Below are 26,969 nucleotides of genomic sequence, written 5' to 3' on the forward strand. Positions count from 1 at the left end.
TCTTCAAGGCTGAGGGGACGCTTTCGAGAATGGAACCCAAGCCCTGGCAGACAAGCGTCCGAGTTCGAATGTGTCCCAGGGCCATTTTACTGGACCAGGCCCAAATCCGAAGAGCCGGCCGCCATTTTAAGAGTCCTGTGGAAGCCGCCTATCGCTGCACCGCAAGAGTGGGAGCAACTCAACTACATGGTGAGCGAGACGCTGTAGCCGTAAGAGCAGGCGCTAAACAGCTGAATGGCGGAAAAGGCACAGTGTAGCAAAAGCGGGCGGAATGGCGACTGAAACGATAAAGGGGCGCCCCACTACAGCAGACAAGCCTCCGCCATGTGCTTCAAAACTGCATATGTATCTCGTGATATCAAGGTTGGGCAACCAGTACACAACAAGCAGTTACGAGTCCCATTTACACCGGCGCCATTTTGGGCGCGGCCGGGCAGGTCCAGGATCTACTGAAACATAACAAATGAGGCTGACGTCTCTGAAGCAGTTGACGAACAGCAGGACATAGCAAATAAACATGAACTCTCTAAAGCTGTTAACTCACTGCAGGACAAAACAAGTGAACCTGAAACCTCTGGAATAATTGTCGCTCAAAAGAACAACACACAAAACTCTGTAGAGCCTGAAGAAAAAAAAACAGAAGGGCACTGTAGTTTCAGACACACTTAACACTAATGACTAAACAAAGATATCATCTGTTTATGAAGCAGTTATCATCTTGACAGAATTGACAAAGAAGTGTACAGACACCAATGCTATTAAGAAACACAAGGAAATCCTAACGCATCAGCATTCTCGGAAGAGGTTGACACAGATAACATCTTAAGGAACAAAGAAAGACCTGTTCACTCTTGACACCCCAGGTGCTGTGTATGTTGCACTATAGTGCTGCATCGAGAAAACGGACAGCCCTATTGATGTGGATTTTTCATTATTGATTATTGTAAAGAAATGGCGACTCCCCCCTTTAGCAGATTAGCTAAATGTTTGCGTAGTTTAGGCATAAAAGTTATATTATTGTTGTTGTTGTTATCGTTATAGTTCTGGTTAATTTCAAAAAATGGTTAAATATATTTACAGTTTTTGTTGCGTTCGTTATATTTAAATGTTAATAAAGTTTTAAAATCTAACTTTGTTGGAGTGCTATATATGTTTAAAAAATCGGGTGAATGGGGCCTTGAATCGGGTTATTGTCATGTGTGGGCTTTGCAAGTGTACTGCTACAAGATCGGACATTTCAAACTCAAATGCACGTTCTTTTTCTTACCTTTCCGAAGCATGGAGCGCAATAGCAGGCAGAGAAAGGGTGATGCACGTGTTGAACACTGCCTGGCCTGCCAAGTTGCTGGCAGTGCCCCCCCGCCCGCTCCTGAAAGAGGGCACACACACACCGCCGCCCCGAGTACTTCACAAATCTTTAAAAGACCATGCGGTTGTTCATGAGGCTTAAATGGTTTATCACCCCTTCTAGAACCCCTGCATCGACCCTCTGACGTTTCCTGGAAGAATTAGCACGTAACACAATACCAAGCCCTGTCAGCTGAAACCCCCGAGAAATCATGGGGCATATTATCAAGGGGGTTTATTTCCGCTTTTTTGGCTTTAAATTATCTCCCTATTACCAAGCTGTCGCTAACACCAGTTAGTGACAGCTAAAAGGAGATAGCGACCATCTTGGGCCCGGCTTTGCATATCAGTGATATTTATCACTAATGACATGCAAAGTGGGCGTGCCAAGATTTTAGCGACTGGAAACAGTCCCTAACCATCGCTATCTCCTATTACCAACTTTTGGAGATATTCGCGCTAAGCGCGAATATCTCCAAAACCTAACACCTGCCCTGAGCAGTTTTAGCCATGTTATCCAATGGGAAGTGGATAACATGGCTAAGAGCATTTGCTGGATAATGCATGAATATCGCTGACTTTTCAACGATATTCATGCATTGCGGCCGTTTTTTATCGCATTTGCGATAAACCTTGCTAATAGCAAGGTTTATGTGCGATAAAATTCGCCGAAGTGCGGCGATAATTTTTGTCTCTAAACAAGTTAGAGACAAAAATTATCGCTAGTTGTTGGTAATATGCCCCCGGGTTTTTCCTTGCAGGAATCGGGAAGCGAAAGACTAGCACTGAAATCAGTAGTCTCACGCCTGAATCGGGAGGGTTGGCATGTCTGGATACTCTACAGCTGGGGCCATAAACTACATCCGCAGGGCTAGGTGATAGCCCAGGTCCGGCCTGGACAATCGGACACAGAGGAAGAGGAGTGTCAGAGGGTGCGGTAGTGAATAGGGTGAAAGGGAGGTGTCGGGCGGGCACAGGGTGTGATTCTCAGAGAAGAGCAGCGCAGATGGGGGGAAGTATATAGCCCATGCATGAGAGAGAGAGCGGGGGTGACCAGTGCGTGGGGGAGATGCTTGCGAGAGTGGGGAGCCATGCTGAGGATCGGCGGCGTGCAGAGAGTGGCCCTGGTCAAGGCATCTAAAATGGCTGCCGTGCACGACAAAATTGTGGCATTGGACAAAAACGCAAGATGGCGCAGACAATGTTTATCAATAAGGATTCATTTATAACAAAATATTTACTCGCAGTGACAAAATGGTGGTCAACACTTCCTGATTTCCATCGAATCGAACGTTAACAAACGTCACGCAGCAAAAAAAAAGAAAAAAAGCTCACGCACAGAGCAGTTTTTAGCCATGTTATCCAATGGAAGGTGGATAACATGGCTAAGAGCATTTGCTGGATAATGCATGAATATCGCTGACTTTTCAGCGATATTCATGCATTGTGGCCAATGTGCGGCGATAATTTTTATCTCTAAACAATTAAAACGAAGCACAAAATGGCGAATTCCCGTTTCGCTACCAGTTTGCGGCCCAGTTCGCGGCCCGTGAAGCGCTTCTACCGTGAAAAATCATTTTTTTTTTATTTTCCCCACGGGACCCTTTAATAACCCCAACAACATTCCTAGGGGGTCAAGAGGGGTATACCTTGCCCCCTTTCAATAAATTCCCCCTTCGTTTTTCACCTCTTCTTCTCTCTCGATCCTACCGAGAGATAAGATGGTGGCCGCTCCGGACTGTTTAGAATGTTGACAGACACCGGAGAGCCAATCAGCTTTCTGCGCGCAAAGTTCCGTTTCGCGAAAAGTAAGCGGACCGGAGCGCAGCCCGGAGCGCTGTTACAGATATATATCTTGTTTTGAGCGTTAATTTCTCAAAAACTACTGGAGCACATATATTGAGACCTAGCAAAGGCACATCGGGCTAACAGTCCCTACAATTTTGCCAAGTTTCGTGCAAATCCATTCAGCCGTTCGAGCTAAAAGTGAGTCCAACCGCCCTATGGAAAAATGAATGGGAAAAACGCGTTTTGGGACCCCCCTTTTTTCTCAGCCCCCCTTGACGAAACCCCTCCAAATTTTCAGGGGCTGCTCAGAAACAAAATGTGCCATTTTCCTGAAAATTTCAGCCGATTCCGTCCACAAACGCCAAAGTTATTAGACATAGAATTTTCAAAAATCCCATAGGGAATTAATCCTAACTATATATACCTACTGGCGATAGCCAGTAGGTAATATATATATATATATATTACCTACTGGCGGTCGCCAGTAGGTAGTTATAGTTAGGATTTTTTTCAATGTTAAATCTAAAAAATTCTATTTGGAATAACTTTGGCACCGGTTGACGAATCTGCCTGAAAATTTCCTGAAAATGGCCTCGTCGAGCTCCGGTTCTTCCTTTAAAGTTTGGGGGGGATACGTCAAGCGGGGGCCGAGATAAAAGGGGGGTCCCAAAAAGCGTTTTCCCCATGTTAATTTCCATAGGGCGGTCGATTTCACTTTTAGCCCGAACGGCTGAATGGATTTCCACCAAACTTGGCAAAATTGAAGGGACTGGTAGCCCGATGTGCCTTTGCTATCTCTCAAGATATGTGCTGCAGTGGATTTTGAGTAATTCAGGTTCAAAAAAATATATATATCTATAGGCGCTCTCCGGTGCGCGCACCGGAGTGCGCTCCAGGCGCGCCACGCGACTTGCGCGCAGAAAGCTGATTGGCTCTCAGTTGTCTGTAAACATTCTAAACAGTCCGGAGCGGCCGCCATCTTGTGTCTCGGTAGGATCGAGACACGAGAGGTGGGCAAAACAAAGAGGGAAATGACCATAAGGGGGCAGGGTAGACCCCCCCTTGACCCCCTAGGTTTGATGAGGGGGCTATAAAAGGGCCCCGCGGGGCATTTAAAATATTTTTTTTTTTTTCGTTTTGCGCGGGGGAAGCGCCCGGTACGCGCACCAGGTAGCGCACCGGGGAGCGTAAAATGAGGGAAAAAGATGACAGAGTTTTTAAAAAATGAAGTTTTTATTTAGAAATTGGAGGTAGTTCTAAAAAGAACTTTTTTTTTTCTTCTTTTTGTTGTTTTATATATTTTTTGTGTTTTTTGAACTTTTTGAACTTTTTTTGGCTTTTCAAAACAGTTTTATATTTTTTTTGTATTTTTTTAGGGGGAGAAACAAAAAAAGGGAATTGAAACTGGCTCAACTGGAGCAAAAAAATAAAAAAAACCAAAAATTACTTCTTTTTGGGGCACTTGTGATTATCACCTGCAAGGACGATGAGCTTAACGCTTTTTTCACCATAGGCGATAAGCTTGCCACATGCAGAACAAGTGATTTTAAAATCAGCAAATCTTGGCTGAATGCAAGGCATCATCTCGGATGTTTCTGGTCCCGATGAAGTAGGTTGGTTTGTTTGGGAGGTGGTCCTTGACGACTGGGGGAGGTTACTGGCCAGTTCCCTGAACTCAGCACGAGAGTAGTTGTTTGGGTGCTTTCTGGTCATATGACGAATCATGGTATAGTTACCAAATGAATATTTTTTGTTTGGGTTGCCCAGTGAAAGTTCCTCATTGCAGATTAGGCAAGTTACCTTGGGCGCATTCACTTTTTTCTTGCCCTCTGGGATTGAAAAAAACTCCCATACAATGTGTGGCTTGGGTTTGTATGGGGTATTTTCTTCAGGCAGCCATCTTCTCCTCCCCTCCTCCTCTTCCTCTTCCTCCTCCTCCTGTTCTTGACCACCAATATAATCTTGAGGTGGTCCTCTTGGTGGTTGTGGTGGTGGTGGTGGAGCAGATGCACCAGCTGCTGCTGCTACTGAAGCCATTATTAATATCAAAAAGGTACAGAGATGTACAAACAGGTCTTCCTCAGTCAAAGGACAAAGCCAGAATAAGGAAAAAAGGTGGGGTCTTTCATCATTTAGAAAAAAAACTGTCCTGAACCAATGAGAAGTGTTATTTTCAGGTCACAAGACCAGGGGCTTCATCATTATGAAACTAAAACTGTTATGAACCAATGAAAAGTGTTATTTTCAGGTCACATGACCCGACGCGCTTACGCTACGCGCCCCCGGGTGCGCCCGGGAAGCGCACCGGGAGCGCTCCAAAGCAAAAAATAAAAAAATAAAAAATGGGAAAAATTGTAGGGACTGGTAGCCCTATTCTTAAGTGGTTTTTACGAAAATTAACTTTGATAAAATATATATTGTGCTACATTGGGCTATATATATATGCCAAAATGCCAAAATGTAACCCAAATGTAGTCCAATGTAGCCCAATGTAGCCCAAAGATGGCCACCAGAGACCAAAAAATGTAAATGTAGCCCAAATTTCAACTAGATGTAGCCCAACTGTAGCCCAATGACAGAATGTACCAGAGTGTTCTAAAGAACAACTAGAGTGCTAACAGTCTTATTTATAAAGTGAGACTTATAGTTAGGAATTAGCATTAAAAAATCCTATGAAATTCACTGAAAAAACCATAGGTTTCACACCAGTTATAGTTAGGAATTAGCATTTAAAAAAACCTATGAAATTCACTGAAAAAACCATAGGTTTCAGACCGGTTATAGTTAGGAATTAGCATTTAAAAAACCTATTAAATTCACTGAAAAAACCATAGGTTTCACACCAGTTATAGTTAGCTGGAAATTTTACTGATATAAAACCATTGAAATTCCCACGTTATAGTTAGTTGGACTCACTATAACTTGCGCGTGCAATGCACTGCTGATGACATCACATATTACATCACTCATGACATGTTTTTTTAGTATCAGTATGAGTGTCTGTATGGTTTGGTGGGGCTGTTACTTAGCACATAGATGCATCAATGACTGACTCACTGTTTGTATGTGTTTTGAAGACAGCATTTGTGTAGGATTGTATGGGTGGATGAGTGTGTATATGTGTGTGTTAGAGAGTGAATGCCTCTCTCACTAGTGTCTTTATGAGTAACTACATATGTTTAAATCTTGTATATATGAGAATTGATGTATATAAGTAAGTATATGTGAGAGTGAGAGATTGAAAGAGTTCCTGTTTAAATAAGTATGTGTTTCTATAAGTGATTGTTTAAGAGAGTAAGTATGTGTAAGTTTCCTTAGAAGTAATGTGCTAATGTGTGTATAGTTGTATATGCAAATAAATGGATGTTTATTAGTTTATTTGCATGTGTGAGTATATGTATGAGTAAGTTTTTGATGACTGTCAGTGTGTAACAGAATGAATAGGGGTATCACTACATATGATGAGTGAGTATATGTATGAGTGAATACATAAAACTGTTGGTGAATGTGTGAATTTGTATATAGATGGTGAAATTACTGAATTGGTTGTTGTAACTGGTATGGGTATATCCACTTTTTTGTTAATGTTAGTTTCTATTTTTGAATATGTGTTTCAAAGGTTACTTTACAGTGAAAGGAGGTCTGTCACAGTGTTACAAGGATGGTGTCATCAGTGATGTCATGAGTGATGTCACTGACCATGTCATGAGTGATGTAATATGTGATGTCATCAGCAGTGCATTGCACGCGCAAGTTATAGTGAGTCCAACTAACTATAACGTGGGAATTTCAATGGTTTTATATCAGTAAAATTTCCAGCTAACTATAACTGGTGTGAAACCTATGGTTTTTTCAGTGAATATATATATAGATCTATATTCACTGAAAAAAACATAGGTTTCACACCAGTTATAGTTATGAATAACATTTAAAAAACCTAATAAATTCACTGAAAAAAGCATAGGTTTCACACCAGTTATAGTTAGCTGGAAATTTTACAGACATAAAACCATTGAAACTCCCACGTTATAGTTAGTTGGACTCACTATAACTTGCGCGCCCGCAATGCACTGCTGATGAAGTCACATATTACATCACTCATGACATGGTCAGTGACATCACTCATGTAAGCGCACCCGGAAGCACTCGAGAGCATACGATCGCGCTACGTAAGCGCCCCGGGGCGCGTAGCGTAAGCGCCTCGGGTCATGTGACCTGACAATAACACTTTTCATTGGTTCAGGACAGTTTTGGTTTCCAAATGATGAAAGCCCTGGTCATGTGACCTGAAAATAACACTTTTCATTGGTTCAGGACAATTTTGTTTTCCTAATGATGAAAGCCCCCACCTTTTTTCCTCATTCTAACTTTGTACTTTGAGTGTGGAAGGCCTGTTTCCAACCTATTAGTACCTATTTGTACTGAGAAATGGCTACAGTAGCAGCAGCAGCAGGAGCATCTCAGCCACCACCACCACCACCAAGAGGACCACCACAACACCACAGTGGTGGATATGAAGAAGAGGAGGAGGAGGAGGAGGAGGAGGAGAGGAGGAGGTTCCTGCCTGAAGATACCACCCTATATAAGCCAAAGGAGCACATTTTCTGGGAGTTTTTTTCAATCCCAAATGACCTCAAGAAAGTAAATCCGCCAAGGGTTACTTGTCTAATCTGTGGCACTGAACTTTCCAGGGGGAACCCTAACAAAAAGTACTCTTTTGGCAATCACACCATGATTCGCCACATGCAACGCCGGCACCCTAACAACTATGCTGCGGCAGAGGTCAGAGAACTGACCAGAAACCCACCCTCCCCAATCTTCTCCCAGAACCTCCAAAAGGAAGCAACCCACTCCATCGGGAGCAGAGACAAGGGAGATGGTCCCAAACATACAAACGCAGCTTGAAAAATACAAAATCATTTGTATATTTTGTGGCAAAACCATTACCTATGGTGAGCAAAGCATTAAACTCATCAACCGTGCTGGTGACAACCACAATTGCCCAAAAAAACCTTAATTTTTTCCTGATTTTTTTTGCTCCAGTTGAGCCGTTTACAATTCCCTGTGTTTTGTTTGTCCAAAAAATATAAAATTGTTCATAAAAGCTAAAAAAAGTACAAAATGTTCCAAAAAACAATAAAAAAATAAAACAACAAAAAGAAGAAAAAAAACAGTTCTTTTTATAACTACCTCCAATTAATAAAAAAATACCACTTTTTAAAAAAAATCTGTCATTCTTTTTTTCCCCATGGTACGCTCCCCGTTACGCTCCCCGGTGCGCGTACCGGGCGCTCTCCCCGCGCAAAACAAAAAATATATATATATTTTTTGCCCCGCTGGGCTCCTTTACGGCCCCCACATCAAACCTAGGGCGTCAGGGGGGTCTACCCTGCCCCCTTTTGGTCATTTCCCCCTTTGTTTTTGCCAACTCTTGTGTCTCGATCCTACCGAGACACAAGATGGCCGCCGCTCCGGACTGTTTGGAATGTTGACAGACACCCGTGAGCCAATCAGCTTTCCGCTTGCGAACTCGCATAGCGCGCCTGGTGCGCGTACCGGGGCGCGCTTATAGATATATATATTTTTTTAAACCTAAATTACTTAAAATCCACTGGAGCACATATCTTGAGACATAGCAAAGGCACATCGAGCTACCAGCCCCTACAATTTTGCCAAGTTTGGTGGAAATCCATTCAGCCGTTCGGGCTAAAAGTGAGTCCAACCGCCCTATGGAAATTAACATGGGGAAAACACGTTTTGGGACCCCCCTTTTATCTTGGCCCCCGCTTGACAACCCCCCCCCCCAAACTTTCAGGGAAGGAGCGGAGCACAGTGAGGCAAATTTGAGGAAAATATCAGGCAGATTCCTCATTCGGCGCCAAAGTTATTCCCAATGGAATGTTGCGGATTCCCTATGGAAAACAATCCTAACTATAACTACCTACTAATATATATATATGCAGCAACAGCAGTCTTTCAAAGGCTCCGCATTCAGTCGACCCAGGAAAATCACACGAATCCAAATGTAAATAAAGGCACAGAGTTTATTTAAAGTTTCAGGCCAACAAAATCTGACGCGTTTCGGGCATCCACCCTTGCTCACAGACAGTCAGTTAATGCGGCATACACATTTAAATACCCAGTGCTTCACAGTTTTTTTGTGTTTCAATTAGCATTTTTTTCTTTTTTTCAAACACTACACGATGTGATCATGGAGAGAAAAGACATACTCCATTTTGAGCACTGCAAAGTCTGTTTTCCAAACAGTAATATCAATACTTGTTGTATACTACAAAAAAATAAAGGGTTCAAATCCACAATATAAAACAGGGAAAAAATTACTGAAGTCCATTGTTTTTTTAAAGATAATTACAAATATATATCAAATGGCCACAAATGCGACAAAAAGAATATAATATGACGCCTATATTTGAATTGGCTAAAGTGCAAGAAGAAATCCAGCAAAGCACACGTCATGTTATAATTCATTTAAAAAAGACAGTACAATTATTCTTTAAATAAAACCCATACATTGTGCAAATTACGCAATTATGTGCAAACTTATTTGGCAGAATAAAGTGCAAATGCAAAGTGCAATTTATGTTGTTTATATACACTCATAAAGTGACAAAGTGCAATGTTGTGCAAACTAATGCAAAAAATGTAAACAATTGCAAAAATGTAAACAATTGGATAAAATCCAATATGAATGGGTTCTATATGTCTTCATCAAATAACACGGCAATAGAGAAGTTAAATGCCAGAAATGCAAAAGGCCAACAATAAATTTTGAGCCAAAAAGGTTGAACAATAGTAAAGAACCACTAACGATATTAATGTGGTTTTAGGTAAGGAAAACAGAAATACACAAATAGTAACCTATGGCTATGTCCAAGTAAAGTAAAAAAGTGTACCCCAAAAGAAAAGTAAAAATGGGAAAAAAGCTTATATGGTAACAACCATGAAGCAATATGTGATGAGGAAAAAGTAAAAAAGTGATGGAGTGTATGAGTGAAATTCTGTGTCCAAAGATAATGCCAAAACTAAGATAATACTGGTAGATGTTATTTATAGTAATCAGGAAATTTGAGCAACATAAATTTACAGGAAAACGTACAAATCTTCTGTATTGTTGAGCCCGTTTGGAAATCTGCTATCTAATTCCAAAATGAACTGGGACTCAAGTCTCCTAAGCATCATGTCTCGAACTCCACCCCTCACAGGTTTGTCTACAGAGGCGATGACAAAATAGGATAGGCATTGTAAATCGTTTTTATGATTAGTCTTGAAATGCCTGGCCACCGGATATGATGGATCATTGTTCACGATGGCCCGCAGATGCTGGAGAGTCCTGACATGCACAGGTTGTCGTGTACTGCCGACATACCTGAGTCCACATGTGCATGTCAGGACATATATGGCAAACTCAGTTTTGCAAGTAAACTGACCCCTGATGTTAATTGGGTCAGCACTGAAAGGTGTATAATACTGAGTGGTTGATTTGCCAAATTTGCACGCCCTGCACGAAGTACAGCGTTTGAAACCATGACGAGATTTCATCCACTCTTCCTTTTTCCTAAGCTCAGGAAAGTCATGACAAATATGTGATCTCATGGAAGGGCCCTTCCGAAAGGTCACAGTGGGACCGTCAGGCAGTCTGGGTTTTAGTACCTGATCAGTTAACAAGACCGGCCACCTTTGTGACATGATGGATCTTATTTGTCTTGCTTGTCTGCTGTAGGCCGGTATGAGTCTAGGTGCTTCAATGTTATCATCAAGGACACTCTCAGACCTGGTGTTAGGCGTCTGATCTAGCAAGGATTCACAAGTTCTGTTGTTGGCCTTCTGCAGTGCCCCCTTAAGAGTAGATTCACAATAGCCCCTTTGTCTGAATCTCTCCAAGGCTTTATTCGTGCAGAGTTCAAGATCACTATCTGAACTACATATTCGTTTGATTCTGAGTAGCTCGCCTAGTGGGATATTGTCCGCTACATGTCTGGGGTGGGCACTGCTGGCATGCAAAATACTGTTGCCAGCAGTGCTTTTTCTATGTAAATTTGTAGCTAGGTGTCTATTGTGTACAAAGATTTTAACATCCAAAAACTCAGCCTCAAAGTCACTGATAGATTTGGTAAATCTAAGGATTTCTAGGTTGGTATTCAGACTGGTTGCAAAGTTGTCAGCACTGGCTAAATCTCCCCGCCACAAAACAAAAACATTGTCTATATAACGAATCCACAATAAAACATGTTTGTCAAAAATAATCGCATGTTGCCGCCTGAGGACCTGTTCTTCCCACCAGCCTACGTTTAAACACGCATACCTGGGGGAAAACAGGCCCCCATAGCAACCCCACGCTTCTGCACATAAATATCATTCCCAAATAAAAAGAAATTATTGTTGAGACACCAAGTAGTTAGTTCCATTAATACTTTGTTATGACCGTAGCAATTGATAGGTCTTTTGCCAAGAAAGAAATCGAGCACTCTTAGTCCAGATGTATGCTCTATGCTCGTGTAGAGCAACTCGATATCCAAAGTAATCATCAACATATCATTGCTCCATGGAATGTTGTTAATTTTAGCAATGAAATCCCTGGTGTCCTTAACATAAGTAGGCAAGTCTATGACCAAGTTCTGCAAGAAGTAGTCAGTATATTGTGTGACATGCTCTGCCACCCCCAATGGCCGAGATGATGGGCCGACCAGGGACCGGTTCAACCTGCTTATGAACTTTTGGGAGTAAATATAATTTGGGCAAGATTGGAAACTCTACATGGAGAAAGTCAAACTCCTGAGCAGAAATCATACCGTCTCTTTTACATTGGTATAGAAACTTTTTCAAAACATCTTTAGCATCATTGAAATGCTTAATGCTGGTTCTGGCGTAACATGTTATGTCATTTAGTTGCCTTTTTGCTTCGGAGATGTAGGCTTCCTGGGGCCAGATAACTACATTTCCCCCTTTATCTGCAGTAGTTACAATAATATTGTGGTTGTTACCGAGTTTCTTGACGAGTGAAAAATATTCATTTTCTTTTTTGCTCTTGTAGCGTTTTTTGTGCTTAGTTTTATAGTGTAACTTCTTGAGGTCCTCAACCACCACGTCCTAAAATACATTAATCGAATCCCTAGGCATGGTGGGATTGAATTTAGACTTAGGTTTAAAAGGGCTGATGTTGGCCCCTATTTGTGGAATAGATGCTGCTCTTAATTCTTCCTGAGTAGAATTAAAATCGGAAGATGTTGCATTCTCAGAGGCCAAATGATGCAGAGTCAACAAAGATTTGGCATACCTCGATGGTAGAGCCAAAGATACATTTTCAGTGTCATCAGAACGAGACCGCTCAATACCTTGATCATTAAGCCCCTCCTTTATGTTGAAGAATTTCTTGATTTTTAATTTTCTAATGTACAGATAGACATCAATGCGAGTCTTTGCATAATTAAAGTCAGTTGGTGGACAGTACGTTAACCCTAAACTTAAAAGTTGTTTTTCTGCTTCAGTTAGGGTAATAGTGGATAAGTTAATGATGGTATTATCACTTATCTTTTTTTGCGCCAGTACTGCCGCTTTGTTTTTTTTTGAGATTTTCAACTTTTTCCGGCGCTCACTCCTCCTTTTGTTGCATCTGGCTTGCTTGGTTGCTGCTGTTGTCCTTTCTGTTGAAATTTTGTCCGAGGCCTCAATGTCTGTAGTCGATCCGAAACTAAAAAAATCGACCTCCTCCCCTAAATCCAGGATCAGGGAGTTGCTATCCCAAGGAGTATTGCCATCCTCATCAGACATAGGGCCACGTGTAAGTGATTCATTGTCGCTTATTTCTTGATTGCCAATGGTAAGCGATGTTGCCTGAGCTGAAGTGCAGCCGCCCGGTGTGTTGGAAACACCGCTGATGCAATGCTTGACATGAGTGAAGTTTAACTCGAAAAACACGGGGGCTGCAGTTGACGAATTTCCTTACGGGAAAGGCAGCTCTGTTGATTGAACACCGCAGCAAGCTTGAGTGGAGTGGATTCCCCTCGGAAGCAATCACAACAGCAGTCTTTCAAAGGCTCCGCATTCAGTTAACCCAGGAAAACCACACAAATCCAAATGTAAATAAAGGCACAGAGTTTATTCAAAGTTTCAGTCCAACAAAATCTGACGCGTTTCGGGCATCCGCCCTTGCTCACAGACAGTCAGTTAATGCGGCATACACATTTAAATACCCAGTGCTTCACAGTTTTTTTGTGTTTCAATTAGCATTTTTTTCTTTTTTTCAAACACTACACCATGTGATCATGGAGAGGAAAGACATACTCCATTTTGAGCACTGCAAAGTCTGTTTTCCAAACAGTAGTATCAATACTTGTTGTATACTACAAAAAAATAAAGGGTTCAAATCCACAATATAAAACAGGGAAAAAATTACTGAAGTCCATTGTTTTTTTAAAGATATATACAAATATATATCAAATGGCCACAAATGCGACAAAAAGAATATAATATGACGCCTATAATAGAATTGGCTAAAGTGCAAGAAGAAATCCAGCAAAGAACACGTCGTGTTATAATTCATTTAAAAAAGACAGTACAATTATTCTTTAAATAAAACCCATACATTGTGCAAATTACGCAATTATGTGCAAACTTATTTGGCAGAATAAAGTGCAAATGCAAAGTGCAATTTATGTTGTTTATATACACTCATAAAGTGACAAAGTGCAATGCTGTGCAAACTAATGCAAAAAAATGTAAACAATTGCAAAAATGTAAATAATTGCAAAAATGTAAACAATTGGATAAAATCCAATATGAATGGGTTCTATATGTCTTCATCAAATAACACGGCAATAGAGAAGTTAAATGCCAGAAATGCAAAAGGCCAACAATAAATTTTGAGCCAAAAAGGTTGAACAATAGTAAAGAACCACTAACGATATTAATGTGGTTTTAGGTAAGGAAAACAGAAATACACAAATAGTAACCTATGGCTATGTCCAAGTAAAGTAAAAAAGTGTACCCCAAAATAAAATTAAAAATGGGAAAAAAGCTTATATGGTAACAACCATGAAGCAATATGTGATGAGGAAAAAGTAAAGAAGTGATGGAGTGTATGAGTGAAATTCTGTGTCCAAAGATAATGCCAAAACTAAGATAATACTGGTAGATGTTATTTACAGTAATCAGGAAATTTGAGCAACATATATATATATCCAACCAGTAAGAGAGGGGAGAAAAAATGAAGTAAGGACAGAGCCACCGGAAATAATGTGCTGTGGCTAAAAAGTATGGGCATGTGACGTAATACACCGAGTCTATGCACTATGTCTATGTGTTATTCCCCTCAGTGCTTGCTTTTGTATGTATGTATAGGCATTTTATATAGCGCACTACTTACCCGGAGGGTCCCAAGGCACTTCGACCGCTGCGAAACCCTTCCTGGCTTTCCTGAGAGATGGTCCCTTAATGGGTATCTCCAGGGTGAGACCAGGCATCCCCGGCGGTCTGGTGGGGCCGTTAGTGAAGATGAGGCAAGCTAATGCCCAGAGTTGCCGAGCGTGATCGCTGATCAGAGTGGGCAACGCGAGAGAATTATCGAGTCTGCTGACCCTGGTCCAGAAACCTGCCGCGCCGGGAATCGAACCCTGGTCCCGGCCGTCCTCTGCTCTCGGGTCTGCCGCCTCTAACCAGTGAGCCACACTACTTCACATAGTGTATCACATTTTGTAAATATCACAACACTCACAATACAGATATGAATATGGATTGTATTAAATATTCTTATCTCTTCATCCATGACATTCACATTCTATCTCTTAGTATTGTGAACAGTAAAGATTTGCGCCATCGGAATGTCAATTTTTGGGACATTCCGTGGCGCAGAAGCCTGTGTGATTTTTATCAGGCAGCACTAAGCCACTTTTTTTGGCTTAATGCTGCCTGATAAATATCAGTCCCTTTAACGCAGTGTTCTGTGTTAAACGGGTGTGCAATGGGTGTTGCTGGGAGCGTTCCCAGCCACATCAATGGCCTTTCGACACTGCCCCAGATTTACGAGAAAGCTTACCCCTCCCCAGGGGAGGCGTAAGGGAAGCGCAACGGGGAGAAATGTCTTTATTTCTCCTTGTTTTTCCCTTTTCTATGTGTGCTGCATTGTGCACCACACTTAGAAAGAGGAAAAGCCTCTTGTGATTATTTTTGTTTAGAGAGGTTTCCCTTCCTGTACAAAAATAATCATCCCCACAGCGCAGGCACCCTTGAACCATGGTGCAAAGGTGCCTGCGTTGGCGCACGGCAGCCCATTGTGCGCCAGCGCAGGGGAAAAGGACAGGAATGCGCCGTATCTTATTGATACAGCACATTCCAGCCCTTTTCTTTTGCCGTAGTGAAGCGCAGCAGGAAGGCCTGCGGCGCTTCCCTATGGCAATAACTCATAAATGAGGCCCTTTTTCCAGACCCTTCTCATTCTCGCCCTTTCTCTCTGCCTCTCATGGCCTCTCCCCTTCTCTCTAAATCTCTCTCTCCCTTTCTCTCTCTTCTTCTACCCTCTCTATTGTTCATGTTTGCTCTTGTTCGCCCTCCGTTTTTTTCTTTCCCTCTTTCTCTCTCTTCTTTGCTCCATTTGTCTCTTGCTCTCTCTCACTTTCTCTTTCTCTCTCTATCTCTCTTCTCTCTCTCTAACACTTTTTTATTTCACCCTCTCCCTTCTCTCATGCTCTCTCTGCTTCTCTTTCTGTTCTCTCCCTGTTTCACACTTCTGTTTTTTCTCTCTTGATCTGTCATTAATTATCTTCCTATTTCTCCCACTCTCTTTCTCTCTCTCCCTTCACATTTTTTATCTTTCACTCTCTATTTCCTTCTCTTGTTCTCTATCTCATCTCTTTCTGTCTCTTTGTCTTTGTCTCGCCCTCCATTTCTCTTGTTCTCACTCCCTCTCTTCTGTTCTTGATTCCCTTTATTCCTCCCTCTCTTGGTTCCTGTTCGCCTCTTTCTCTTTCTTACTCCATATCCATCTCTCTATCTTACCTGTTCTCTCTCCGTCTCTATCTTTTTCTCACCCCAGCTTCTCTTATCCTCTCTCTTTCTCTCTTTCTTTGTTCTCTCCTCACTTTCTCTCATTCTTTCTCTTTCTTTCTTGGTCTCACCCTCTTTTTTCCCCTGCTTACTCTTGTTCTCTCTTTCTCCCTCTCTCTACCTCTTGCTGTATCTTTATCTTTCTCTGTCTCTTCCATTGTCTCTCTCTCACCCTCCTCGCTGCCTCCCTGTGATTGGGTGAGATTGATTTGAGGGCACTATGCTGGGAGTTGCACTTAATATATACATTTATGGTTTGAAATACAGTAAATGTTTCATTTGTCTCTGTTTCTTTGCAGCTGATACAGATGTTGTTCGCCTCTCTAATGCTGCGGATCCTTGTGCTGGGGTTGTGCTGGTGTCTATATATGGCTCAGAAGGAACAATTTGTGACTCGTCTTGGGATATGAAAGATGCCGCTGTGGTCTGCAGACAGCTGGGGTGCGGAGCGGCAATCTCAGCGCCTGGAGGGTCTGTCTTTGGAACCCTCCGAAACATCTTTCCTATAATATCCAGTGTGGGCTGCAGAGGAGATGAGTCCAGTGTGTTAAAGTGTTCCTACAGCTCCAGCCCACCAGCATCTTGTGATAAAAGAAGGGATGCGTCTGTACAGTGCACAGGTAAGAATCTTGTCAGATCCCACAGAGTAATTCTGACAAATCAGACATTGAGTCAAAATGTGGGTGAAAACCTATTGGAGTAAATTGTACACTTTTGGTTTGTGACATTTGTGTTTCTTGGGTTTGTTCTACACAAACTCCTCATTCTCTCCCACTTCCCGAATTCTACACAGGAGTAAAGTTATTCAGTTGGCAAAAAGATCTGTCTCTCCCGGTTATTATCCTTCCATTTTGTGCCCTCTTGAAACATGTTTTTTTTCCTTCTGAAAACAGGTTTGTAACATCTTTGCCAATAGTGGGCATACACTATAGATTCAAAAAGTGAAGTTTATATTCAAAGATTAGCATTTTTTACCCCAAACTCAGATTCTGCAAAAATTGGCCATCTCTATGGGGTTGATGAAGGAGTTATATCAACCCTAAGGGATCTAGGTCTGAATGTTGAAATAATTCCACCTCCTTTTCCTATTTCTCCTTTTGTATCCAGTCATATCTGTATGCTATATAGTCCTTTATTAATGCTTGATCATCTTTTCAAAATGCTACCTCTCTTAAAGTAAATATTCTTGATTTTAACTTAGTTACTTCATATAACACTGAAATCTGAAGGGGCGTGGCTTGTGAGCCGATGGGGAAGGCTGCGTGAGCATTGAGCTCCGTGCCCATTAACCCGCATTTCTCCTGTTTTGAGTGCCTCCTGGGTCCCCAGACTCGTCCTGGAACTGTGTGAAGCCGAGCGGAAGGAGGAGGCACTGAGACCTGCTGTACCGGGAGCGGAACAGACAGAGTTCACTGCGATTCGGAACGATGATGGTGGTGGCCGAGCGGGTCAAGATGGCGCCGGTGGTGGTCATCGTCTCTGACCGGGCCTAGTGTTGGACGAACCTGCCTGGTGGCGGAACGCTGGCCCCTTGGTGCCTGGGGTGCCTGCAGTGGCGTAGCCACGGGAGGATGGAGCCCTGAGCGGAGAAGCTGAGGCGGCCTGTCCTGCGAAGCGGGAGCTGATTGTGGCGGCCTTCGCCGATAATTGACACCGCAGCGAGCCGCAACCCGCCGAACGAGCATCCGGTTGCATCACTTGGCCTTGGCTGGGAGTCGACGGAGGAGAGAACTGTGCGCTGGCGGAGGACCCTCAGGGCTGGCTGCGAGCGGGGCCCCATGCCACTGGAAGAAACACCCGGGCCCCCCGACGCGATGTTGGAGCCAGGGCACTGGAGGTGAGCTGCGGGGACCTGACTATTACGGGTGCCTCGTTTGACGCATTATCTGGGGACTATCGCCTGGGGATGCCATGTTGAGAATGCTTCGTTATCACAGCGTAATTTTCCTGCGATAGACTGCGATGTTGGGAGTTGCGTTAAGTTACTTTTGCAATGGTTATCACACGTTCTTAAGAATATGCCCCAATTGACAAGAAAGGAGGCGGTCTTGCTTTTATAATTAAAAACCTTGAATAATGTGTATGTATTTCCAGCTGCAGCTCCACACTGCAAGTAAGAAACAAAGGGGATTCATATTTTGGGTTGGCAGTCACCCAACTCGAGCAATAATAAAGCTAACTTCTCAGGGTAAAATCCAAAGCAAGTAAACTAAACTGATCTCAACCTCATTGTAGCTATGGCACCGAGCAGACAGGTTCATGGTAGAGCAATGTATAAGTATTTATGCAGTATCAAAAGAATAATAAAGTCAAAATAACAAAGAATAAAAAGTCCAAACTGAATGTAAACAATAGAGTAGATTTTAGTAAAAAATAAGGTCTTCATACTATCAATAATCTAATAAGGAGAACAATAGATATAACTTGCTGAAGTTTTAAGTGAAAATAGCTCCAAAAAGCACTAAGTCTATGGCCAAAGTAGACCACAAGCTACGCACTTTTGGGCAAAGCAAGATGGATACCGAGGGCGTATACAACAAAAGGGTCAAGAGTTATATATTCGGATTTAGGGCCTATGTTAGAGTTTGACAGATGGATATCCAATCTGCTTAATTACAAGTACTATAGGATATAATGCAGTATAAATTAGGCACGTGGAATATCAGTCAAAGTGGGAGGAATCTGTTTCTTTAGGCCAGCGAGATCGCACCTTTTCTGGATCGACTCTGATGGTTGGTGACAGTCCTCCAGCAGCTTGGAGGCAGAATTGTTTCTAAACATCCAAATTTTGCAGGCGTAACTCCCTTTTCTTCAACTCTTTACCAAAGGGTTCCATGCGTCACAGGAGGGTCTTAGGGCGTTTAGGGCATTTCATAAAGGTGATAAACAAGGTCCAGTGCTGACCAAGTTGAGAATGGCCACCTGCTGATCCAGTTGAGAATGGCTAACTGGACAGTCAGGAAAATGTAGTCCTTCAGCTTGTTGTGTTCCTATAGGATATATGCTATTAGAAACAGGATTAGCGGTAGTCCTCCAAAGATGCTTTCGAATACGGGGGTGGCATATTTACAAGCCCCTTGCGCCTCTTTTATGCCGCCGTTGTGTCACTTTTGTGATGCAGTGGAGGCGCAAAATCAGCACCATGCTATGGGGTATTTACAATGCGACGCATCTGGAGATGCGTCACGATGTAAAGCCTGTGCCAGAAGTAGGCATTCCTGCACAGGGGGGAGGCGTTCCGGCGCAGGAACGCCTCCTAAAAGTAGCTGAGTGAAATCCACAAGATTTCACTGACTCACTTTTGAGCCCATGCTGCGTCAAAGCCCTGCGCCTGCTTGAAGCAGCCATAAGGATTGACGCAGCATTGTAAAGATAGGGCACCCCAGAGCCTTGCTGGAGCTGCTTCACAACTCCAGCAATGCGCCGCCTTTACGGCACAGATTCATCACGCATCTGTCCGTTTTTTCCCCCTGGTGCGCAGCATTGTAAATGTGGTGCATCCATGGTGGCAGAGCTGTGACGCACAATAACTGGCTCATCTCTGCTGATGTGCAGGGATGTGCCAGTTATTGTAAATCTGCCCTGGAGTGTATGACGTTTGGTATAACTCCAAGTACCGTCTGAAAGGTGCTTAGAAGTCCCTAACCGATGGTCTTAAATAGTTGGACAATGCCAGTCGTATCAGAAATGTTAAAGATACGATTTACCATTTCTACGAAATGGAAAGGGCAGTTTGTATGGATAAGTGCCTGTATCTCAAACTGAAGACCTTGCGATCTCGAGATCAAAAGTCTCGAGCGGAGATTATGGGCATAGAGTTCTGTAAAAGCATGGCTTTCATTCTGCCTAGAGTATACACCGTATTAAACAAAACATTCAGTGAAGGCCATATTAGCGCCTCCCTGAATGTATGTGTCGGTGGAAACAATACTTGCACACCACAAGTAACCCTGGAACTCAAGGTTACCAGATATACGCTGCCCGGGAGCATTCCGCAGCAGCCTTGACTGTTCAGCAACAAGTAGCTCCCATTTGAAAGTAAGCCAAATGCTGGAGTAATCCCGGCAGCTGGGGCACCCCTCAGATGACATAACAAGTTCGCCATGGAACCATTACAAGCCCCATGCAGTAGAATGTCCTGACATATGAGCAATCCACTTAAAGCGCTCTCACAGTTTGTACCATTGAGAAACACTTCTCGATTCCCACTCCGGCATCAAAATCTGTATGGTAATTCCCAATATTCCTTAATGTATTCCTTACCCATTTGTTCATATTTGCCTGCCGGCTTTTGTTCAAGGGAATATTGAAACTGAAAAGTAATGACCAGTAGAGTTATAGTTCAAGTTCAAGTTCAAGAATTTGTATAGCGGGCTACTCACCCAGAGGGTCTCAAGGCGCTTGGGGAGGGGGTTCATTATTTTTCGAAAAGCCAGGTTTTAAGTTCTTTTCTGAAGGAGATGTGGTTCTGTGTGAGGCAGAGGTGAGTGGGGAGTTAGTTCCAGGACTTGGCCGCTAGGTAGGAGAAGGATCTGCCTCCCATAGTGGACCTTTGGATACGTGGGACTGCAGCGAGGCCTTGATTGGAGGATCCTAGTTGGCGGTTGGGTGTATAGAAGGATAGACGAGTGTTGAGGCATTCGGGTCCTAGATTGTAGAGGGCTTTGTGTGCGTGGGTGAGGAGACAGAATGTTATTCTTTTGTTGACTGGAAGCCAGTAGAGGTCTTTCAGGTGGCCGGTAATGTGATCATGGCGAGGGATGTCCAAAATGTGTCTCGCCGATGCGTTTTGGATGCGTTGGAGTTTTTTCTATAGTTTGGTTGTAATTCCGGCGTAGAGGGTGTTTCCGTAGTCTAGTTGACTCGTAACCAGAGCGTGGGTGACAGTCTTTCTTGTCTCGGTGGGGATCCAATGGAAGATTTTTTTGAGCATGCGAAGTACGTTGAAGCAGGAGGATGAGACGGCGTTGACTTGTCTGGTCATCGAGAGGGAGGAGTCTAGGATGAAGCCTAGGTTGCGAGCGTGGTCTGTGGATATGGGTGCGGAGCCCAGGCCCAAAGGCCACCATGAGTTGTCCCAAGCAGAGGGGGATGATCCTAGGATGAGCACTTCCGTTTTGTCTGAGTTAAGTTTTAGGCGGCTGTTTTTCATCCATGTGGCTACTTCTTTCATGCCTTCTTGAAGATTGGTTTTGGCGGTGTTGGGGTCTTTGGTGAGGGAAAGGATCAGCTGGGTGTCATCAGCGTAGGAGATGATGTTGAGGTTGTGTTGGCGCGCGATGGAGGCGAGTGGACTCATGTATACGTTGAAGAGGGTGGGACTAAGTGATGATCCTTGTGGTACACCGCAGATGACTTCGGTGGCCTCCGATTTGAATGGGGGGAGGCGCACTCTCTGTGTTCTTCTGGCGAGGAACGAGATGATCCAGTCCAAGGACTTACCTTTTATGCCAATGTTGCTGAGGCGTTGTATGAGGGTGCTGTGACAGACAGTGTCGAAGGCGGCGGAGAGGTCGAGTAGAATGAGTGCCACTGTTTCTCCATTGTCCAGTAGTGTTCTGATGTCGTCTGTTGCTGCTATGAGGGCGGTTTCGGTGCTGTGTTTGGCTCGAAAGCCGGACTGTGATGGATCGAGAGAGTTGTTGGATTCCAGGAAGGTGGCGAGTTGGCTATTGACGATTCAGAAAAGGGGGTGGTGATGAACAGAGTGTCTGAATAAAGCAGACCACTCTTACCCAGTCCAAAGATCAGGGCTTGATCCATCACCGTTTTTTAGCTCACTGCACCATCCCAGCTCAGAACTTGGCTATATGCAAATTAGTCTGACCCTGGCCCAGTGCATCATGGGAACAGGGCAGACCAAACTACCAAGCCAATTCTTATACTGGGAAGGAAACAAGCTACTGGGGACCGGTTTCTGGCATTTCAGCCGTCTTCGGCCCGGCTTGCTTGAATCCTGATGGTGCAATGAGCAAGGGACTCACATCTGAGTATACCCTTCCACGCTTATGGTGGACAAAAATGATTCAGAAAAGGGGGTGGTGATGAACAGAGTGTCTGAATAAAGCAGACCACTCTTACCCAGTCCAAAGATCAGGGCTTGATCCATCACCGTTCTTTAGCTCACTGCACCATCCCAGCTCAGAACTTGGCTATATGCAAATTAGTCTGACCCTGGCCCAGTGCATCATGGGAACAGGGCAGACTAAACTAGTCTGCCCTGCCAAGCTACCGGGGACCGGTTTCTGGCATTTCAGCCGTCTTCAGCCCGGCTTGCTTGAATCCTGATGGTGCAGTGAGAAAGGGACTCATGTCTGAGTATACCCTGCCACACCTATAGTGGCCAAAAACAATTCAGAAAATGGGTTGGTGATGAACAGAGTGCTCCCCGGTAGCAAGCTACCGGGGACTGTTTTCTGGCATTTCAGCTGTCTTCGGCCCGGCTTGCTTGAATCCTGATGGTGCAATGAGCAAGGGACTCACATCTGAGTATACCCTTCCACGCTTATGGTGGACAAAAATGGCTATTGACGGCTTTTTCAATTACTTTGGCCGGGAATGGGAGGAGGGATATAAGGCGGTAGTTTTTAAGTTCCGAGGGGTCGGCTGTGGGTTTCTTCAGGAGGGCGCTGACTTCGGCATGTTTCCAACTTTCTGGGAAGGTAGCAGAGTTGAAGGAGCAGTTGATGATGTCACGGAGATGGGGTGCGATGATGGAGTCTGCTTTATTGTAGATGTGGTGGGGACATGGGTCGGTTAGCGAGCCAGAGTGGATGGAATTCATTAGGCGGATGGTGTCTTCAGTGGCGATTGGGTTCCAAGCGTAAAGGTGGTTGGGGGGCGGTTTAGGTTCTGAGGGCGGTGGATAGGATTGTTCGTTGGAATTGTTTACGAAGCTGTAATGTGTGTCAGCAATTTTGTTGTAGAAGAAGGAGGATAATGAGTTGCAGAGGTCTTGGGAGGGAGTGATGTTGTTTGAGGCTGCGGTGGGGTTGGTGAATTCCTTGACGATGTTGAATAGTTCCTTGCTGTTATGGGCGTTGTTGTCGAGTCGATTCTTGAATGCTGATTTCTTGGTGGATCAGATCAGTTGGTGGTGTTTTCGGGTGGCTGACTTGAAGGTGGTCATGTTGTCGGTGGTTGGGTTTTTTCTCCATGTTTTCTCGAGAGTACGGCAAAGCTTCTTGGATTTCTTGAGGTCATCGCTGAACCAGGGGTCCTCTTTGTTGTTTTTTATGGTGTGATTGTTTTTCAAGGGTGCTAGTTCATCAGCGCTGTGAGTGATCCATTGTTTGAATTTGATGGCAGCTTGGTTTGGGTCCGATGAGAGGGCGGGTGGGTTCTGGTTGAGTGATGTGAGGAGTTGGTCGGTGGTGATTTTGTTCCATTTTCTCCGGGGGATAGGTAGTGGGGGGTTATGGGTCGAGGTGGTTTTGTAGCTGAAGTGAACACAACAGTGGACTGTCCAGAGGAGAGCTGTGGTGTGATAGAAGGAGATGTGTTTGCTGGAGGTGAAGATTGGGTCGAGCGTATGTCCGGCTATATGAGTGGGGGTGTCAACAAGTTGTTTGAGGCCGAGATTGGTCAGGTTGTCCAGGAGGGTGGTGGTGTTGTTGTCGTTTTTCTTTTCCAGGTGGAAGTTGAGGTCTCCTAGTAGAATGTAGTTCTCGGAGGCGAGGGCATGTGGACTGATGAAGTCAGTGATGTCTTCGCTGAATTGTTTACGGGTTCCTGGTGGTCTGTAGATGAGGGTGCCTCTAAGTGTGGTTCTGGGGTCGGTGTGGATCTGGAATTGGAGGTGTTCGGCGGTTGTAAGGTTATCGTCGGAGCTGGTAGTGATTTTGATGGTGTTCTTGTGGACGATAGCGATGCCTCCTCCTGTTTGGGGGTGCGGTCTTTTCGGATGATCTTGTAATTGTCAGGGATGGCCATGGCTATGTCGGGTGTTGATGATGCGTTCATCCATGTTTCAGTGAGGAAGGCGACATCCGGTGATGTAGTGTCGAGTAGGTCCCAGAGTTCAGTGGCGTGTCTGTAGACCGAGCGGGTGTTCAGCAGGATGCACTTCAGGGGGTTAGAGTCGGAGTTGTGTTTGGGGATAGTGGATGTGGAATGGGTCTTATCGCTGGTAAATTTGCAGGAGCGACAGGCTAAGGGGCCGTGGGTACGTCCCGGGGCAGCTACGTAGCATTGTGGTGTGTGTCTGGGGTTAAGGGCGAGGAGAGTTGCGGCGTCATATGTGAGGCGAGTGGGCAGGGTAAGGTGGGGACCAGGGAGTCTGGCGCTGGGCGCGGTCCAGGCACGGACGGGCGTAGACGGGCTTACCTTTGGCGCACCTTCGGCGCGCATGGGGCGCGACCGCTGCGCGTGAACGCTGCGCGGAGAGGCATCTGTCATATGTGGGTAGTGGAAGGGGAGGGGCGAGGGAGGGTCAGCTGGGAGGCGTGATCTGGGTGGAGGGGCGGGCTGGAAGGCACAAACAAACAAGATGGCAGCAAAACAAACTAGGACGAGGTTGGGGTGGGCAGAGGCGCAGGCGTAGATAAGGCCAGGCGCTACAGTATGCAGCAGCACACTTTGATTGGCCCGACGTGGGCTGAGCAGGAAACTGAGGTAAAGACGGCAAGAACAGCTCAAGACACTCAATGTAGTGCGAGCGCAACTTTCTAATTAATAGTCACAATGCAGTGCGAGCACAATTCAAATATTACAACAGCAATGCAGTGCGAGCGCAACTCTCCTAATGATACAAACACTATGCAGTGCGAGCGCAGTTCAAAAGATCTTAGCAGATGATCAATAACACAGATGGCGCTACGATACCACTGGCTGGAGGCAGGGAGCTGGGGGAGCGGCCGCTGCTGACGAATTATGTGGCCATGGATTAGTCATTCTTTGTGGGGTGATTCTGCCACTGTGAATGGTGATGTATCCAGTTTTTTTATATGCAGCATTGTATATTTAGCTCCCCTTCATACCATTTCAATCTGTTTATCTGTTAGAATATATTTAGAAAACAGAGACATACTGTTGATGAAATACCAAGGCACATAGACTGCACGCAAATATTGCAGCATCCAGCTGAATTACATAATAGAACGCAACTGAGATTGCCTGTGTTGTAATATTGCCAAATCTTGTTCTAGTACGTCTATCGCAGAAGATGCAATGTTGCCTAAGGAATATATCCTGGACGTCAATGTTGTTAACCCATTGTCTACCACTGCTAGAGAGTTCTCTAAATTAATACAGTCTATTTTCCGGTCTTGTGTGAGTAAGGATAAGAGATGTTTCACCTCTGTGAGTGTTGAGGTTTTATAGCCAATTAAGGCACAATTTCCCAACACTGCATGACGTCACGACCCCTGGATGTTGTCTCTGTACATAACATGGATCTGCACTATGGATACTAAACCCTTTGGATCTACCCATGAATCGTTCCTGACAGCCATTGGTGTCTGTGGGCCAAATCAACAATTCCAATCATGGTCTGATCTGTTGTATCGTGTGATGTCATCCAATGTAACCCCTTCTTGTGATGTTTCATTACCCTCTGTCAGTGATGGTGTTGGCAGCCAAGATGTGTTCAAGTCTTTGTTCTTGGCTAGTCCAAGGTAAGACGTCTGATGCACTGTCTCGTTCAAAAACATGATCTGTTGAGGGATAAGGCATGCTCTAAATAAAGCTTCTGTTCCCTGAACTTGCCATTCTCTAGTACCCCAAAATGATTTTAAGTCTATGGTGTCTTTCCATAAGTTGTAACCTTGTTCAGACAACTGGGCAATAAAGGATGCAGAATAAATCTATTTGGTGTTTGTTAACATATTTTTCTGTGCTGATGTTGGTGCAACCATATAATAATATGAGGCTGGGTCAGACATATTAAACCCTGAAAAATAAGGACATTTCTGTGAAAATGTTTTTGAACTGCCTTTTGGCGGCTTTGGACAATGTCCTTACTGATGGTATGTGAACACATTTCTAGGATTAGCAGATTTATGCACAAATTATAAAAACAATGCTGATAGCAATACATTGATTCATAATCTGTTGATCTCTCCAATGCTTCGCTATCAGCAAATGCAGCAGATTGCTTTAAACCAGACCACATGTTATTTACAGTTTCAGAATCTCAATCATCGGAAAATGTACTTGTGGTAATGCTATCATTCAATGCTATCTTCAATAAATGTAGATTTTTTTTTATTTCTGTTGGGCCAAATATATCGAAATCAACCTTTTCTCAAACTATACCATCCGTTACAGGAACTGCTGTGATGTTCACTGATGACAAGTCTCTTTGTTCTCGATGAGATGATTGATGTGGTTTTCAAATTATATTCACCTTTTGGGCTGCAGAGCTTTGCCAAATGTATTGGCCATTAATATGCATGTTAAAAACTATTGCTAATCCTAACTAGAAAGAAAGAAAAGTACCCAAGTAATTATCCATAGTCCTACCCACAGTGATACCAGGTATGTTCCTTTAAGAAACTTCAGAAAGTCTTTACCTTGCTGCTTGTATGGTTGTTAGGCAAGGGTCGTTTCAGATTCACTTGGATCCAAAGAAAACGTATCAAAGTTTATGAAGTGGCCAGAAGTAGTTCAATCAATTGTTTGAATTGCATTAGGATTTGTTGAAATTGTTCTTTGCTCTTGTCGAGGCATGTGGACGTAAACTTCTGTATTCGCTCAAATAGCAACTTGTGCGTTATTTTGAGTTTCATTTTGAAGTCGAATTTCAGGTTCAAGAGGAATGAGTTCTATAGCATTGT

At 43.9% G+C, this 26,969-nt stretch overlaps 1 protein-coding gene across 1 annotated transcript in view; it reads left to right on the top strand.

Annotated features, from left to right (window-relative positions):
- LOC147736923 (CD5 antigen-like) overlaps positions 1-26,969 on the top strand; it is a 499,304-nt gene that overhangs the window by 206,004 nt on the left and 266,331 nt on the right. Inside the window, exon 2 of the mRNA XM_086934070.1 lies at positions 16,494-16,814. Coding sequence (XP_086790196.1) covers positions 16,494-16,814 — 321 coding nt within the window. The remainder of the gene's footprint in view (positions 1-16,493; positions 16,815-26,969) is intronic.

Source organism: Lissotriton vulgaris, chromosome 1_1 (genome assembly GCF_964263255.1).
Source record: "Lissotriton vulgaris chromosome 1_1, aLisVul1.2, whole genome shotgun sequence".
In the NCBI taxonomy this organism is placed as follows: domain Eukaryota; kingdom Metazoa; phylum Chordata; class Amphibia; order Caudata; family Salamandridae; genus Lissotriton; species Lissotriton vulgaris.